Consider the following 18,231-nt stretch of genomic DNA (forward strand, 5'->3'; position numbering starts at 1 on the left):
CACCAGGACCGAACTGGGAGCCAGCAGTAGGAAGTAGGCCTCAGCCTCCTAAGTCAAATCCAGCAAACGAGATTGCTGGGAGGATGGGGGGTTGGGGGGTGGGGAAAGGGGGCCAAGGCAAATGGGTTTCTTAATCCAACTAAGGGAGCTTATCAGATCCAGTCCAGAGTTCAGTGAGAGACTGTGCCCACAATTTTTTCCCAGTGGGACGGAGATGGTCACAAACAAGGCTGATGTGCCACCCAGACCCCAGCGAGGATGGACCAGCTTCCGAGTCTGCTTCACTTCCAGTGAATACCATATCTGGCATCTGCCTCCTTGAGGGAAGGCATTTCAAATCTGGTGAACAATTCTCTCGTGTTATAAGGGCCAAAGACCCTGAAAGAGAAGGTGATTAAACGTAAAATCGGACCTGTTGAATCTGCCAGAGGATATAAATTCTCCACCTGGAGGGTTTTTAGGGGATCGCACTGAAAATAGGACCCTGCGGGAGCCAGGCACTGCAAGAGGGCTCTCTAAAGGGGGTGGGACAGCAGAGGGGGAGGGTCGCCCAATGATGCTGTGCCCCTCCGCAAAGAACCACAGAGATTTCACTGGAAATGGAGGGAACCACAGCAGAAATCAAAGGGAGATGCTCCGCTCTGCAGGCCGAGCACACCCCAAACCCCTCCGCAGCACCTAGGAGGTTCTTTCTCACATCTTTGAATGATGTACACATTCAAAGTGGGGCGAGTTCAGGGCAATTCAAGGTCAATGGATCTACATAATCAGAGCTGAGTTCAAGATGGTAGGTTCGGGGAAAATAATATAAAGAAAGGCTGCACTGGCTAGATTGGAGAAAGTTCTGGAGTGTGGGAGGAGCATGGGAAGCAGCTATCTTATGTGGGAGATTATCAAGAAAGTTAGAAAGCAGAAGAGAGCTTTGCTGGTGGCTGAAGAATGTTATCCTCTTTGGGTGTTTCCTTGAGTGACTGACTACAAGGGAGACAATCATGGCTTTCCACTAGTTTTTGGTTGTCTGACTACCAATTTTTGGCCACAGCTCCCTACTAAGATGGAGCCACATGGTACAGGCTGAAAGCTCACCACCAAATACCTATTCTTCCTTTTTTTATTACTTCCCAGAATAAAGACCCATTTCTTAGGCTGACTTCATCTAAGTGAGCCCCAGGGACTAAGTTCCAGCCAACATAGACTAAGAAGTGTTGTATTGTTCCTGGAAAGTGGCATGCAGGATGTCCTTCCACCTTTCCTTCTGCCTGGTGCCTGGAATGAAGCCAGAGCCCCAGCAGCTAGCTTGTACTAAGAGGTGGCACTGAGGAGGAAAGTTATTGCTGGATGGTGAAGCAGAAAGAGAGAACAAGCCAGGATCAGTGATGAACACGAAACTCTCCTACTAAACATGGAATGACTATGTCCATGCTTCTTTGCAGTGAGAAAGACGTAAACATCTTTCCTGACCAAGCCACTGTTATTGTGTGTTTCAATCTACTCAGCTGAAACTATTCATAACCCATGTCGGCTACAAAGCAACTGGCGTTGCATGAGTTCCACAAAGAACTGGAGTTCTGCCACGTGACTTCAGTGCCTGCATTTGCACTTGTGCATAAGGCTATGCTTCTGCCGGTTAGTAACATCACTTTAATTATCCTATAGGTTAATGAAGAAAGAGCAAAGGTAGAGTTAATACATAAATAATGTGTTCATGCCAATTGGAGGCCAAACTATGTCATGGTGTATGTACAAGCAAAGTAACTGCAGCAGCAATATAAAGCACATGGTAGAATAATCAATCACTCCATCCTTAGATGACATAAACGGTAGGCGTGCCAAAATAAAAGAAGCCCATACCACAAGCAGTCAGTACTGCACATTCTTACTAATGGTGATTTTAGGGAACTAAAATCTAGCATACTGAAGTAATATTGCTAATTTTTAAATTCTATTTTTATACTTTGTTTTTATTTCTAAATTGGTTTGGATTTTATAATGGTAAAAATGTAATGAGATTAAGAAATTTCTAGGGACTTCCCTGGGGGTCCAGTGGTTAAGAATCCACCTTCCAATGCAGGGGACATGGGTTCAATTCCTGGTCAGGGAACTAAGATCCCACATGCCACAGGGCAACTAAGCCCGCAGGCCACAACGACTGAGCCTGCGCACCCTAGAGCACGTACGCCCCTACTAGAGAGCCCACGTGCTGAACTACTGAGCTCGTGCACTCTACAGCCCGCATGCCACAGCTAGAGAGAAGCCTGCACGCCACAACGAAGATCCCGTGTGCTGCAACTAAGACCCAACACAGCCAAATAAATAAATAAATATTTTTTAAAAAAGAAATTTCTATATAGTGTTGTTTGTACATATATAAGCAATACTATAATAAAATTATTTTGATTCAACACAGGGAGGGGAAATCTATGCAAGAATATTTTTCTTTCAAAAAGGCATTTCTACAATATTTACGTTTGCCTGCCAAATTAAAATTTAACAGGTCATCTGGAAAGGTCTGCTTCTTCCTGGTTTAGAATTCAGGAGGAAATTTAATACATGGGTCTTAAAGAGGAAGACTTAGGTAACCTAGGGGTCAAGGTCTTCAACCATGTTTTGCAACAGTCATAGAAATGCATACAAAAACTTGAACTCAAATGTTCAAGACAGCCTTATTCATCATAGACCAAAACAAAAATGGAAACAATCCAAATGTCCATCAAATACTGAATAAACAAAATGTGGTAAATCTATACAATGGAATATTATTTAACCATTAAAAAACTGTAATGGTTAACTTTATGTATCAATTTGGCTGGGCCACAGTGCTCAGATACTTGGTCAAACATTATCATGAATTTTCCGAGGGTGTTTTGGCGTAAGATTAACATTGCCCTTCCATAATGTGGGTAGATTTCATCCAATCAGCTCAAGGTCTGAATAGAACAGAAGACTGACTTCCCCTGAGCAAGAGACAACTCTGCCAGCCGGCAGCCTTTGGACTTGAACAGCGACACTGGCTCTTCCTGGGTTTCCAGTCTGCTGGCCCATCCTGCAGATTCTGAATTTGCCAGCTTCCATACTCATGTGGGTCAATTCCTTAAAATAAATCTGTCTGTGTGTGTGTGTGTGTGTGTGTGTGTGTGTGTGTGTGTGTGTGTGCATCCAATTAGTTCTGCTTCTCTGGAGAACTTTGACTAATACAGGAATGAAGGACTGATCACAATACGGGTGAAACTTGAAAACATAGTAAATGAAAGAAGCCATGGGCAAAAGGCCACATCTTGTATGACTCCACTTATATGAAGTGTCCAGAATGGGCAAATCCATAGAAACAGAAAGTAGATTACTGGTTTACAGAGTTTGGGGAAAGGATGAATATGGAGGGTTTTTGTTTTCGTTTTTTTTTTGGAGGTGAGGGGATGATGGACATGTTCCAGAATTAGGGAGTGGTGATAGCTGCACAACCTTGTCAATATACTAAAAACTACTGAATTTTGTACTTTAAAAGAGTGAATTTTGGGAGTTCCCTGGTGGCCTCGTGGTTAGGATTCCCGGCTTTCACTGCCATGGCTTGGGTTCAATCCCTGGTTGTGGAACTGAGATCCTGCAAGCCACGCAGCACAGCCAAAAAAAAAGTGAATTTTATAGCATGTGAATTATATCTCAGTTTTTTAAACAAAACACATAGAAATGTGTCCAAATTATTACTTTGTATCAACCCTCTCTAAATGGTGAAATTAATGCCTAATTTAGTAAGAGTGCCCCCCCCCACCACCCCACAAAAGACATGTCCACCCAGAACCTCGGAATGTAGTCTTATTTGCAATTTGCAGGCGTAATTAAGATAAGAAGCTTTGGGCTTCCCTGGTGGTGCAGTGGTTAAGAATCTTCCTGCCAATGCAGGCGACATGGGTTAGAGCCCTGGTCCAGGAAGATCCCACATGCCGCGGAGCAACTAAGCCCGTAAGCCACAACTACTGAGCCTGCGCTCTAGAGCCCGCGAGCCACAGCTACTGAGCCCGCGAGCCACAACTACTGAAGCCCGCGTGCCTAGAGCCCGTGCTCCACAGCAAGAGAAGCCACCGCAATGAGAAGCCCGTGCACCGCAACCAAGAACAGCCCCCGCTCGCCGCAAATAGAGAAAGCCCGCACACAGCAACAAAGACCCAACGCAGCCAAAAGTAAATAAATTAATTAAATAAATTAAAAAAAAAAAAAAAAGATAAGAAGCTCAAGGTGAGATCATCCTGGATTAGGGTGGGCCCCAGATCCAATAATGGGTATTCATATAAGACACAGAAAAGGAGAGACATACAGAAGGGAAGGTCACATCAAAACGGAGACAGAGATCAGAATTATGCAGCGGTATGCCAAGGATTGTAGGCAGCAACCGGAAGCCAGGAGAAAGGCATGGAATGGTTCCCCTCAGATGCTCCAAAAAGAACCAACCCTAGCAACACCTTGATTTCAGACTTCTGGACTCCAGAATTGTGAGAGAATAAATTTCTGTTGTATTAAGCCACTCTATTTGTGGTACTTGGTTACAGCAGCCCTAGGAAACTAACACAAGAAGGCCATTTTTGCTAATGTCAGAAATACTGCTTTATGGATAGTAAAATTAACACAGGGACAAGCATAGGTGATGTACAAAGATGGAGAATTGATACCATCAGTCTGTCTTGAATACTAATATGTCTCAAATAAAACAATAAAAAGCTGTTTTGTAGTTGAAATCTTATAAATTCATGAAGTTAGCATTTACTGTATTAGTAAGTTATAGAGATCTCTATTCTCTACTGGCAGGCAGACTTTGCACTCTACTTAAATGTTTAGGGGCCTGAGTGATTGCTGAGTCAGTCAAATCCAGTCTCTTCTATACCTTACCTGTAGAAGTATGTGCATCTCTTTATGCAAAATAAAACAACAAATTAAACACACAAGCCAACTTTATTTACTTTCCTGTCTCTCGTTCCCTTTTCATCCAAGTATTCCAGAAGACTAGGCCGCCGTCTTTGTTTCTACTTCTCTTTCATTTCTCAGCCTACTGAAACTTGGCTTTTTGTCAGAGCCTTCACTCACTACCACCATGATCTGCTATTATACACGCTCAAGCCTTAGATGTCCCAAAGCCAAGTGTAGCAAATGGTCATTCAGTCTTCATCTTACTGCTGCACTTGATGCTGTTGATCACAGCCTTATTCTGGAGTCCCTTTACTCTCCTCATATCTCTGTTTCTTTTTAGTCTCTTTCCTGACAATTTCAATCATCTTCTTGAAATTCTCCAGTGGCTCCCCAGGACCCAGATGAAAAGTCCAAGCATCCTAGCATGACACACGAGGCCCTGTGTGATCTGGCCCTGTCCTCTGCCCAGTTTCTTCTCCCACTGCTCCAACTCGCAGAAATTATCACGGTGTTAGCAGCAGCCAATCAGAGTTTCTATTCACCTGCTTATTGCATTTAATTATCACTCATTTTCATTCTCTTCTCCAATCTGTCTATATTTCAGTTATTCCCATTCTACCTCCACAATGTTTACATGTCCACATGTCACCTATATGATCCATTTTCTTTTTTTAACTTAACCACCTTTTTAACTTAAAGGAATTTAATTGTTTTAAAGGGAATTTTATATGATTTCAACAGAATGTGCCACAAATGGGAGATAACAATAAAACAAACACTGTATTAACAATAAAACAAAACGGTATTAGCAGGTACTATTGCTGGTACTCAGCACTGAGCATAAGGCTTATTCTTTGTTTAAAACGTAGGCCAGCAAGTGTTCTAGGACATAATAACCTCTAAGGTTTTCTCCATCATGGTCAAAGCATTGAAAGGAAAACTAAAGGGAACCCATTTTTTTACTTCAGGATTGAACATTATATAATACCCCATCCTGTATCTCCTAGAAGCATTCTGTATACACCACACTTGAAAATGTTCCTTTACACCAACGATGCTGGAGTTGGAAAGTCTTAAGCCTGCCACTGTGACTAGAACAACGCGTTGCATAATCACATCACCAGAAGAGCAAAACTTAATTATGAGGATCAGGCTTGTTTGTGAAAAGGTTAAGTGGAAAGACCACTTGTAAATAATTAAAATAATCCGGGGGACATGTGATGTAGACCTAAGACCAAAGTCACCGAGACGAAACAGGATGAGACTCTACAGACACAGCCCTCAGTTTCCACCAGCTGCTGGCCTGCTTCCGCTCCCTTCCTGCTTCCGCTCCCTTCCTGCTTCCGTTCTCTGCTACACGAAGTGCGGGCTCCTCTCACCCCAACACCACTTCTAGTTCACAGGGTTGTCTTGGCCCAGGCCTCCTACGGCTACTCTCACTACACTTAGCCGCGGTCATGGCTTAGCGCATCTGCCTGGGAACCTCTGATGGCGAGTCACTGTGTCCCTCACTTGAGCGGGCCACCACCACCTGCTCCCACAGTGTGCTCTCCCGAGCGCATCTTTAGCTACCTTCCGTATCCCCCAAGAGCGCAAATGGAACTTCAGGCTCCGGGGCATGGGTGCGATCTAGGCCCCCTGCGCCTGCACCTCCTGCAGCCCCTGCCAGCCAGGGAGGGAGCAACTGCGTGCTGACATCAGGGATTCTCCCTGACCCACCAGACACACACCCCAAAGGTCAGTCTCAAGGTGTGAGAGGGGTGTCCAGGATACTTACTTCTGATATTTTCTCCCCACCCAGGCACCCTATCAGATGCTTTCCCTAGTTTCCCCCTTCCTTTACATTCAAGTGTGTCCACTCCCCTGGGTGCAGTCTGCCCTCCCCTTCTCTAGGGAAATAAGCCTTTATCTAGTGGCCTCCTCCTGATGCCAAAAGGGCTTCAGGGGGAAAAAAGCTAATGACTCAGAAGGGAGAATAGAGTGGGAAATATGCCCTAAAATATTGTCCTGTTACACAGATTCAGGTGCTGGCTTCATTCCAGATTCCTTTTCCCAACTGGTCTGTTTCCAGATTCAGAAACATTCCAAAAGTCCATTTCAGAGCCCACGTCTGCAAAGAGCAAGGACATCATTGTTGCCCGCTTTCACGACACGGGTATCTGCCAGGGGTGACATGTGTACTAGAAGTTATGTATTATTGCCAGTGGCACACATACGTGATATTTAAATATTTTTATTAAATCCCAAGTTCTAATTTCGTTCTTCTCTGTATTCATTAGAAGCCGAACACCTCGAATCCAGGAATCACATCACCCCAACCTGTCTGCCCTCTTCACCACTTGGTGTGACACATCGCACAGCACAACACACACCTGTTGCCCCCTCTTCTCAGCGAACACTTCTGTTCATTTTCTCATTTTCTCTAAGCAAATTCCTATGTGAAAAATCCCTGCACGATCCCTAACATTATAGTCACCCACACTTCGAAGAAATGTTTTTATTTTCTGTACATCACATCACCCCTTCTTGACTGACTTTTCACCCAGCAACTATGGCTTCATTTCAAATATTGAAGAGACACAAAATTGATCGACTATGCTGATTTGTGGCATATTTGCATTTTTCTCACCACTCTAGAAAATCAGAGGAAATTTTCAGCTTTTTTTTTTTCTGGTGTGTCCCTTCTAAGGCTGTCACGCTTTTGCATAAACCTTTATGGAAACACACACAGACAGTGACAAGGAAATGCAGCTGAGCACTTGCCTTAAGCTCACTGGTGTCGGCCAGTTTGGCTTTGAGCTCAGTGTTCAATTCTCGACACACACTCAGCTCCTTCTGCAGCCTCTCCACCTTCTTCTGCAACTTCCTGATGGTGGCCTTGGCCTCGTCCCTCTCCGCAGCCGATGCCGAATGCACCTGCTTCTCCTCCTCCAGCTGGGCTATTTTTTGCCTGAGGCGGTTCATGTGCAGCTCTTTGCTCTCCAGTCTTTCTTTCTGAGTCTTTAGCTGGTTTGATACAAACAGGATTTTTTTTTTTTAAATAATCATTGAATAGTCAGTAAATATAAATGAATTACTCAGATAATGTTGATCTTTATCTACACTTCAATAAGACTAATTTGTAAACCATCAGATTTCCCTGATTGCATTTTTCTATCCCTATTTTTCCAAGAATTAATTTGGTAGCTGCAAAGTATGAGACAAAAGAGCCACAGAAAATGCACAAAGGAGTAGGCTTTCAATGTCTGATTCCCTCCAACATTATGTGCATCATAATAAAAATGTAAAATTACTTTTAAAACTACTAAAATGGGCTTATCAAGAGCAGAACATAATAAGACAGACAAAATCCTCTCCAACACCCCATGGCAACTATACTTGTACCAGTCTTTTCTGAAAGAAGATAAAGTGTAAATTAGTACCGAAGACCCAGTCTGACTAGTTTCAATCACTTAGAACCAGGTTGAGTGGCACCAAACATGGGAGTTGATATATTTTTAAAGTAAGCTATATGAAGGAGATTTTGAGGAAAGCTTTGTTGGTATATTGAAAATCTTAGAAATAGAAGGGACTTCACGAAGGCATTACTTCATTAGTGTCTTTACTATACGCCAGACCTTATACCATCCACAAACCAGGCTGAACAGGGTCTGCAAATAGCACTTAGCATCGACGGTCAAACTTGATGAAAGAAATTGTAATGGTTTTTAGAAAAAGACTATGGACTCTATGAGGAGAAAAAAATCCTCCTGGGCTTCACATGTCACAATTAGTGAGTAGAATATTAAGTACAGGAACCTCTTTCACCTCTTACAAACACTGGGAATCGGAATCGTGTAGAATTATAGAATGTTAGAGCTAAAGACCATCCCATTTTCCCTAATTATATATTCTGCATTAGTAAAGTGTTTGAAGGTATGAAGGGCTTACTGAAATGAGGGCCTAAATATCTTGTCTAACAGTGACAGCAATGTCCACGCCCACATCCTTTTTTAACAAAGCGCTTTTAGTATTTCCCTAACTAAACTCCCTTTCCTGAGCTTCTTCATGTCAAATTTCACTCTACTGCAAATTTACCTTGGTGAGTTCTGTGCACTGGTCATTTTAATAATTATATAATACTTAAGAAGGAATAATATTGGATGTTGAGGAAAAATCAATTATCTGAGAACTTCAGAAAGAATTGTAGCTCAGTTTAATGTCTCTGATGGTACTAGGGGTTGTCTGCTTTCTTTTATAAAATATTCCTTAAGATACAGTAAATGGAAAAGAGGTCAAATATGAATAGAGCATGGTTCTATGAACCAAGAGTACAAAAATGCTATTTATTAACAACCTCATGAGGTAGGTATCATCCCCATCTTAAATACGAGGAAACACAGACAGAGAAGTATATAATTTGCCCAATGTCACACAGCTTGGTTGAACCAAATTGAGAACCCAGATGTGACTCATTAAGCAGCCTATACACGATAATTCTACCATAGAATTTTCTCCTAAGAACTATTCTAAGGACACATCTGTGTTTTCCTCTTTCTTTCCCCAATGCCAATAATTACATAATAATTATGTTTTTATCTGTTTCATCCATTCATTCATTTATGTAGTCTAAACTCTTTCTAAGTCTTCCTTTGAGTGAGTGGAAAGTAAACTCCTCTCCTCTCTACTTTCTAGTGCAAGAGAGCTTATATAAAGGTGAGACTGCTAGATGTTGCCCAGCTCTCCTCTTCTCCCATAGTCATAGAAACAGTGATTTTTTCAGCTAGACAAATGGCTACCCAGAGTAAAGGCTACAGTTCCCAGCCTCCCTTGCAGCTAGGTTTAGCCATCAGAACACATTCTAGCTGTGGGATATAAACACAAGTTCACATAGAAAACTCTGGGAGCCTCCTTTAAAAGACAGCTCATGCATGTTCTTTTGCATCCCTCTTCTTCATCCCTGTCTTTTTTAACCTTCTGCCCGGAACACAGATATAATGGTTCTAGGCACCACTGTGAACCAGGACAATAAGGACCACCCTAGGGATGGGCAGTTACTGAGCTGAAAGGAGCCTGGGTCCTTGGAAACTTTACAGAGTAGAGCTGCCAACTCACTCGAAGCTGCTTACCCTCCAGAAATGGATGTGAGGGAAAAAAAATACCAAAACACCACTTCTACTTGTTTAAGCTACTCACAGTCAAACATAACCTTAGATGATACACTTACTTTCCCTTCAGACCTGAAATAGAGACTCGGCTTCTAAATACATATTTGTATAATATGTTTCCTAGCCACACTGGCAAATATGGTGGAAATAAATTATTTTTCAAGATTTAAGTTTCTCAGAATTTCCTTCTCTCAACACCAGCAATATCCCCTACCTTTCTCTGTAAACTGTAGGCAATCGTCTTGTTTTCAATGACTGCACTGCTCTCGAGGCGGACCAGCTGCCCCGTGCGAGCTAAAACTACATCCAGACGCATGTCGAAGCCAAGTTCAGCGGCCATCTGGTCCAACCTCATTTTCTCTGAAAGCTGATCCAGAAATTTAAGATACTAAACCCAAGAACAAAAATGAAAATGGGACACAAAAGTGGAGTTCACAGGTGACCTCACAGAATCCTTGTCTTTCTCCCAAGCTTCCAGGTAGTTCTCATTAAACCCAGTACAGAGCCCAGACCCTGACTCCAGTGCTTGGTGATGAGTTCTTGAACCACCCTGCCACCTCCAGTTCTGTTCCTTGTCCAAATTCTCTTGACTCTCCTGGTCAGTGGCCTTGATGTGCAGTCTAACATTATACACTCTTTTAACCCTGCCACCTGACAAACGTGGCACGTTCCTGACTGCATCTGCATCTCTCTGCTTTGGGTACATGCTGCTGCTACCATGACCCTCCCAGCTCCTGGGATCTACTGGCTAATCCAGCCCCTGCAATCCACTCATCCACATACCTTCCATGGAAATTTTGTCCACCTAAGTGGGTCCTGGCCTCCAAGGTGGAAACTGACCAATTAGCCAGTTGCCATTTTACACTTCTTGGATTCTACAAATCACGCTGAAACCACAGCTCTCCATACAAACAACCTTGGGCAACATTTTTGGTTTTGTAAGTTAAAATTCTTTAGAAAATGTCTTTAAAAGTTTTTAATGTATCAAAGTTAAAGGAACAACATTCTAAAATTGAGCTGTATCAGGGAAGTCAAGGTTCATAGTTTAACAGGTTAAAGTTACAAAACTACCCTACGATCCTCCTCCACTTGATTTCTGTGGCTGATCTCGTCATGCCAGACATTAATCTTTACTAAGTGCTTGACGGATAAATAAATCCATCAATGAGCTTTCTATAACATAATTTCATGATTTGGGTTCTATCTTTGAAATTTCCTTCTCATTGCAATAACTCATCCATCTGGCATTTTTAGGCAATTATATGTTTAAATAAGTATCATTTCCTGATGACTAAAGCATGCCAGCTTAAAGCACAGAACTATCTATATTTCAGTCATCAGAATGAAATTATTTGTAAGTGTGTATTTTCCAATTTTGTTGAAAAGCATACATAAAACTTCATCTCTCCTGTCAAGTCACAGCCATTACAGACATTGCTGCTGTATTGTGTGACAGGACCACCACAGGCTGTTTTTGTCTCTGAATCATCAGTTTGTCACTTCTTTTTTTGGCTGTCTTGGGTCTTCGTTGCTGCGTGCGGGCTTTCTTTAGTTGCAGCGAGCGGGGGTTACTCTTCGTTGCAGCGTGTGAGCTTCTCATTGCAGTGGCTTCTCTTGTTGCAGAGCACGGGCTCTAGACATGCAGGCTTCAGTAGTTGTGGCTCGGGGGCTCTAGAGCACAGGCTCAGTAGTTGTGGCACACAGGCTTAGTTGCTCTGCAGCATGTGGGATCTTCCCTAACCAGGGCTCGAACCTGTGTCCCCTGCATTGGCAGGCGGATTCCTAACCACCGCGCCACCAGGGAAGCCCCAGTTTGTCACTTCTTAATGTTGGGTCAGCCCCCCTCATAGACGATTTCATTTCTAATCTATGCAGATGAAAGTGAAATAACTGCTACTGTTTGTATTTTAAATAAAATAGAGTTGGCACCTTTCATGCGAAGGTATAAAAGCCTCTCTTTCTATTTCTACATACGACCCATCCACTCAGCATTCAAGGATCTACAGCAGGCCAAAGGGGATTAAGACAGGATTGAGCCAAGACCCCACAGAGGAAGTGCCTTTTCAAGGATCTTGGCTAAGCCTCAGAAAGTTAAGGTTGCTGACAGGATTCCTGTACATTTTGTTCATTTGAATCACAGTTTAGCATGAATATATTCTATGTGGTATAAACCTCAATTACCTGTATTTAAATTTAATCTCTATATTCCTTTGCTTTTCAATCTTACATGCCTACTAGCCTTACTAGGCAGTAAGGCTACTATTACTATTTTATAGGCAGTTCTCTATGAAAACTTCACCATGGGCAGAATCAGTTTACACAACTTGATTGCATAACTGAAAGCTATTTTGGCATAACCTCAATTAAAATTAATGAGTCATCCTAATGAAGGCGGGAAGAGACAACGATCTACCTAAAAGTCTTGCCTTTGATATGCTTCTTCTATTATTTAAATCATATTTATTGATTCTTGCTCTAAGCCCTGGAAAAATCCGGAAAAAATGATTTCCCCGGGCCTCAAGAAGTTCTGAGTTGATTGGAAAAGACGAATTAAGACATGGATACAAAAAGGGTGATTAGTGCCGTGACAGAGCCCCGTACGTGTTGCGTGAAGAACTAAGCCTCTGAGGAAAGACTTCCAGAGGAAGTGACATTGGAGCTGAGTCTTGAAGGGATAGTTATTCCTAGAAGAAGGTAAGGAGAACATGTTCTCAGAGAGACCAGCGATGTGCAACATGGATTGCCAAGGGCGCCTTCTTTTCTTTGGCCACATTACAAATTTGAATGTGGATGTCTTTGGACGCTGACCACTCACTGCACACCCTAGCAGTGCCCTGCTGGTCTCGGGAGGCTTCTGACTTTGCCACCATTGGCTGGAGAGATTGCAGGTGAGAGAGAGTCTGGACTTGGAAACTGGCCAGGTCACAGCCATGTAAAGAAAGAATCAGGACCTGATCCTGAGGACCATACAGAGCCCTTGACCAGTTTTAGGATGGAGGAAGATAAGATTAGACATGCATTTTATTAAGACCACCCTGGGAGCAGTGGGGAGATGGGTTAGAAGGGTTTTTCTGCAGTCCATGCAAATCAACATCATGCTCCGAACCAAAGCACTGCTTCTAAATTAGAGATGGGGGAGGGGATGTTTGAGAACTTTTGAGGAGATAGAATTTACAGTGCTTAGGAATTGGCTGAAAAGAGGGAAGCACTGCGGGTGCCTCTCAGGATTTTGGCTTGGGCGACTGAGGCAGATCACCTCACCATCACTGAGGCAGGAGAGGGACAGATTTGAGGAGAGGGAATCATTTTTGTTTTGAATATGTTTAGTGCAAGGTGTTGGTGGAACATCTAGGTGTAGATGTCCGGCAGTCAGATATCTTCCAATTTAATGTATTATACTCAGGTTCAGGATTTCCTTTCAAGCTCAAAACTTCAACCAACACACCTTTTTCAGACATCTGTTCACGAAATTCCCTTCACCCTCCCAAATTCTTCAAAACTATCCCCATCCTTACTCGCAAAAGCCCTACTTGATCCAAACCCTTATTATCTTCTGATCAAAACTATCCTAAGAATCCCCCAACGGGCTCCTTCCTTTAGCCTCTAGACTCTCAGAGCCACTCTGCCTTCGGAAAAACCTTTCTTTTAGTCAGAACCCTCCTATGGCTTCCCATTACCCACAGGATAAAGCCTCGCGTAACCAGCCTGCCCGACCTCAGTTATTCCTGCCACCTCGAGAGCCGCCTCGCGCCTCTGCCTCAGCAAGCGTCACGTTCCAGGCTCCCTGTCACCCTCCATTTCTCCATCCTTCCCGTTGTCCCCTCTGCCTCAAACTCCTTCCCCACCGCTTCTGCCTGCCAAGTTCCTACTCATTCGTTCAGGCCCCTCTCACATGTGACCACCTGTGTGAACATGGCTCATTTCCTCGCATACAGAAATAGGGAAGAAGTAATTACTCCTTTATCTGAATTCCTGTCACATTGTATACCTATCTTGATTGTAGCACTAACTGCACTAATTGTGCCCTGATTTGCCCGTCTCATCCACGACACTAGGATTTCTCACAGACACCTCTTAGGCATCTTTGCATATCCAACCCGCAACACAGGCATGATGCGTCCTCAACTTCTTTAAGTACAGAGAATGAAAATGAGTGAGTGTCCAGAGTACAGATTTTTCAACTGAAGAGTATTTTTCATGCCAAACTCTGCACCTATGCTCTTGAGCCCATTTGTCTCTCTTTTCCTTCCCCTACGGATGCCGGTGACAAGGTACAAACATGTACCTTGGGGGCTTCCCTGGTGGCGCAGTGGTTGGGAGTCTGCCTGCCAATGCAGGGGACGCGGGTTCGGGCCCTGGTCTGGGAGGATCCCACATGCCGCGGAGCGGCTCGGCCCGTGAGCCACAGTTGCTGAGCCTGTGGGTCTGGAGCCTGTGCTCGGCAGCGGGGGGGGCCGCGATGGTGGGAGGCCCGCGCACCGCGATGAAGGGTGGCCCCCGCACCGCGATGAAGAGTGGCCCCCGCTTGCCGCAACTAGAGAAGGCCCTCGCACAGAAACGAGGACCCAACAAAGCCATACATACATACATACATACATAAAAAGAATGTAAGCAGACAAGAATAGCATTAAAACATTAAAAAAAAAAAAAAAAAACATGTACCTTGCCATTCTGTCCGATAAAACCTTTCTCTGGTCCTGTTTTTCACAGCTTTGGCTTCATGCCTCTTTTCTCTTTGGTCACCAGACTTGGTAGCCGTCTAAGTCTCTAGCCCTTCTCTTACTAGTCACCCCTCCTATTCTCCACCGCTCTACTAAAACTGCCGCTCGGATGTCACCAATGGTCTTCCCAGGGTCAAATCTTAAGCTTAGACCCCATCTCTTCTCACTCTACTTTCCTTGTCTCCCGCTGGGTTATCGCCACTATCATCTCTGAGTCTCTCCACACTGCAATCCCAGCTCCACAGTGATGTGATCTTTCTAAAATACTGTGATGTTCAAAAGTCACTTATTACACGTCATAGTCTACAGAATAAAGAGAACTCAGTCTTCATAACCCAAGCCATTCCAATCTGCTCTCCTGCCAGAGCCTCACCAAGAATGCCACGTTCCAGCCACATGGGAACAGCTACTCTGCGCTCTCTGAATATACTATGCACTTGCAACTTTCAGGCTTTTGTTCAAACTGTTTGCCCTACGGTATCTGCTCTTTCTCTCCACTAAAATCCTACTTATCCTTCAAAGATGAACTTGATTATCTCCTCCACTGTAAAATCCTCCCCTCATCCAGAATTTATCACTCCCTTCACCAGACTCCTAGAGCACTCTGTTGATCAATACATCTATTATAACACCTATAGCCTTATAGTACAGCAAATTATTTGAATGTCTGTCTCTTCTATTGAATCATGAGGTTTTATGGCCAAGAACTGCGTGTTATACCTTACCCCCCAAACCTTCAGAGTCTCACATATAACAGACGTTCAATAAATACCTGTTGAATTTAATTGAATTAACTTGAATCCAGGAAGCTCCAAACAATAGGAACACCAAAACAATATCCATTGTTCCTTGAAATTTACTCAGAACTCAGAACTTAACCAATCTACCAAAGTACTATAAAATTCAAAATATTTGCAGGTAAAATTTTATACTGCAGCAGATGTTTCCACCCATGGACATGCCCTCAGGTTATTACTTTTTGCTTCTCGAAATTCAAGTTGTCTCGCAAAACGTCTCCAGAGACCAGCTCTCCCTCCAGGTGTGTCAGCTGACCCTGAAGAGTCTCCAACTTGTTTTCTGCTTTCTGGGCTCTCTGTAGAGCTCTCTGGTGAAACCCAGACTCATTTCCCAACTGTCCAACAAGCTCAGATATTTGGGCTTCAAGCTGGGAGACCATCTGGAAACAAAGAAACAGAACAAGGATAAGCCTTCTTTCAGTTGCAACAAAGTGTTAAAATCTAGTGCTTAGCCGAAGGGACTAAACTATTTATAACACCAGCTTCCAGATTCTTTGTAACAATTAACTTAAAAAAAACAGGTCATGGATAGCTGTCTTTGCCTCTGCTTGAAATAAATCTACATTCGTTAGCTAATAAAATATTTTACTGGTATTTTTAATTTTTATATAATTCCTTAAACAGGTTCCTTGAGAAGTCTTTACGGAAAACACTTACTCCTAAAACTACGATTAATTTAGGAGTTTCAAAGCTTAGTTGGAAAAAGAATTCAGACAGAAAGTACTTTGAAAACTTATAACCATTTTCCAGAGAAACTCTTTCACTACATATACCAGATTAAGATTATACAATGAGGTAATCTTGATAGGTAACCTTGAGACATTACCAGGAATTCAAGTGCAGAAAGATATTTTCTCAAGCTTTTTTTAGAACTTTCTATTGCATATTGGTTACTCATGCACTAAAGTGCAGTGGTACTGCGTCTGTGCTGAATACTTTTGGAGTAATGTCATCGTTTTAGCATTTGAAAGGGCAAAATTCCACTAATATAATGACTCTAAATACGGTCAATAGCAGAGTATAAGAAGGCAAGGAAATCTGATCACCACCTCCTCCTCTAAAGCATAAAATCACTATTTCTCCATTAAAGGACCCAAAACTCTACACAACCCCCTACCTTGCCCAACGCTTTCATCCTTTCCTGGAGTTTCCCTCTTTGTCCTGACCTTCCCTTAAACCAAGAATTTAAATTTACCAAACACCTCAAGTACACTTTGAGATTACTCAAATTGATTCTGCCAAATCCAATTTTCAGAAAATGCTGAATTCAATAAAAACACCAAGTTTGAGGTGATAAATTTGTTTGGCTTTGGTGGTTTATTTTGGAAGAAGAAAGGGGAAAAGTAGTAGATATTTACATAATACTCAGTACCATTCTCACAGAAATTAAAATATCTTGACGGTCTCAGACTTACAGTCTCAGGTTTAAAAAAAAAATTCCTGTTTGCTTATCTACAAACAACCAAATTTAAAGGCAAGAAGACATTCAAGCTGTCTTCAACTATTTTAAAAAGCGATTATATAGAAGAATAGTAGGATTTGTTCTGAGCTGCCCTCAGAGCTCAAGTTGAGGACCAACAGGTATAAATCAAAGAATCTTACTCTAATGTTAAGAATTTCCCCCAGCCCCAATAATTTCAAAGTGACACATACTCACTGTATAAGAAGATTCATTACGGACAAAAACAAAAGTGTAAATAAGCAAAACTAATTCCCATGATCCCACCACCCAGAGGCAACAACTATTAATATTTTTTAATAATTTATTTGTATGTATTGCTAAAATATAGTCGAGATATTATATACGCAATTTTGTGGGTTTGTTTTTACCTCATATTTTAAGCATCTTCACATGTCAGGTAGTGGAGTTCCCAGTCACTGGAGAAGGCTAGAATTTGGCCAATCATTTGTTAAGACTGTTATGGGGGGCTGAAGTGCTACAATCAGGAAGGTTAAATTACTTAATCTCTGAACTCTCTAATTTTGTCCTTCTAAGGCTCTCAAGGTCCGAGGCCTATAATTCAATTAATTCTATACTCCTTTGGGTGTTTGAAATCAGCTATTTGATGGCAAGCTGCTCAGCATCATATCCAAGGAATTCCATTTCCAAAGGAAATTTATAATTTCATTATAGACTATGAGGCTCTAAGAACCCTCATTTCATATTTCCTACCTTTAGTGCAATAGTAGATCTGACCTTAATGCAAGAAATGCATTAAGTACCATATACAAAGTAACCGACAGAACAACCTCCTCAAGATACTGGCTCCTAAGGGGCTGTCTAATGATATTATGTTGTACGAGGGATAACACATTTCTGTGCAACTGAAAATGTGGTTTCACGTTGGACTCCCAGTAGAAAGTAAGTCTTTCTACCTGAAGATCCTTCCACAGTTCTCCTATCTTACAGTTGACCTGGCAAAGAGAATGAAACCAAAGAGCTCACAGATGCAGAAAATCTCAGCTGGAGAGATGGAAAACTGTGTGATCACTTAGCCACAGTCAACACACTGCAGACCTCACCAGAGGAGAGCAAAGTCTTCAGTGGAAATCAGTCAGTAATGACCTCGAGCAAGTGCAGTAACTAGACTCAGAGAGTGATAATGACCCTGAAGGAAGAAGCAGACACCTGATGTAGACCAGACTGTGGAACAGGGACTTTATAAAGTC

General features: G+C 42.6%; 1 protein-coding gene across 2 annotated transcripts in view; it reads right to left on the reverse strand.

Annotated features, from left to right (window-relative positions):
* CCDC170 (coiled-coil domain containing 170) overlaps nt 1-18,231 on the reverse strand; it is a 96,693-nt gene that overhangs the window by 9,017 nt on the left and 69,445 nt on the right. Inside the window, exons 7-9 of one of the 2 annotated variants that reach the window (XM_068550962.1) lie at nt 15,741-15,941; nt 10,258-10,431; nt 7,660-7,902 (exon numbers count right to left, since the gene is read on the reverse strand). In XM_068550962.1, coding sequence (XP_068407063.1) covers nt 7,660-7,902; nt 10,258-10,431; nt 15,741-15,941 — 618 coding nt within the window. The remainder of the gene's footprint in view (nt 1-7,659; nt 7,903-10,257; nt 10,432-15,740; nt 15,942-18,231) is intronic. The other variant, XM_068550961.1, reaches the window with a different exon arrangement.

The sequence above is a fragment of the Eschrichtius robustus genome, chromosome 9 (assembly GCF_028021215.1).
Source record: "Eschrichtius robustus isolate mEscRob2 chromosome 9, mEscRob2.pri, whole genome shotgun sequence".
In the NCBI taxonomy this organism is placed as follows: domain Eukaryota; kingdom Metazoa; phylum Chordata; class Mammalia; order Artiodactyla; family Eschrichtiidae; genus Eschrichtius; species Eschrichtius robustus.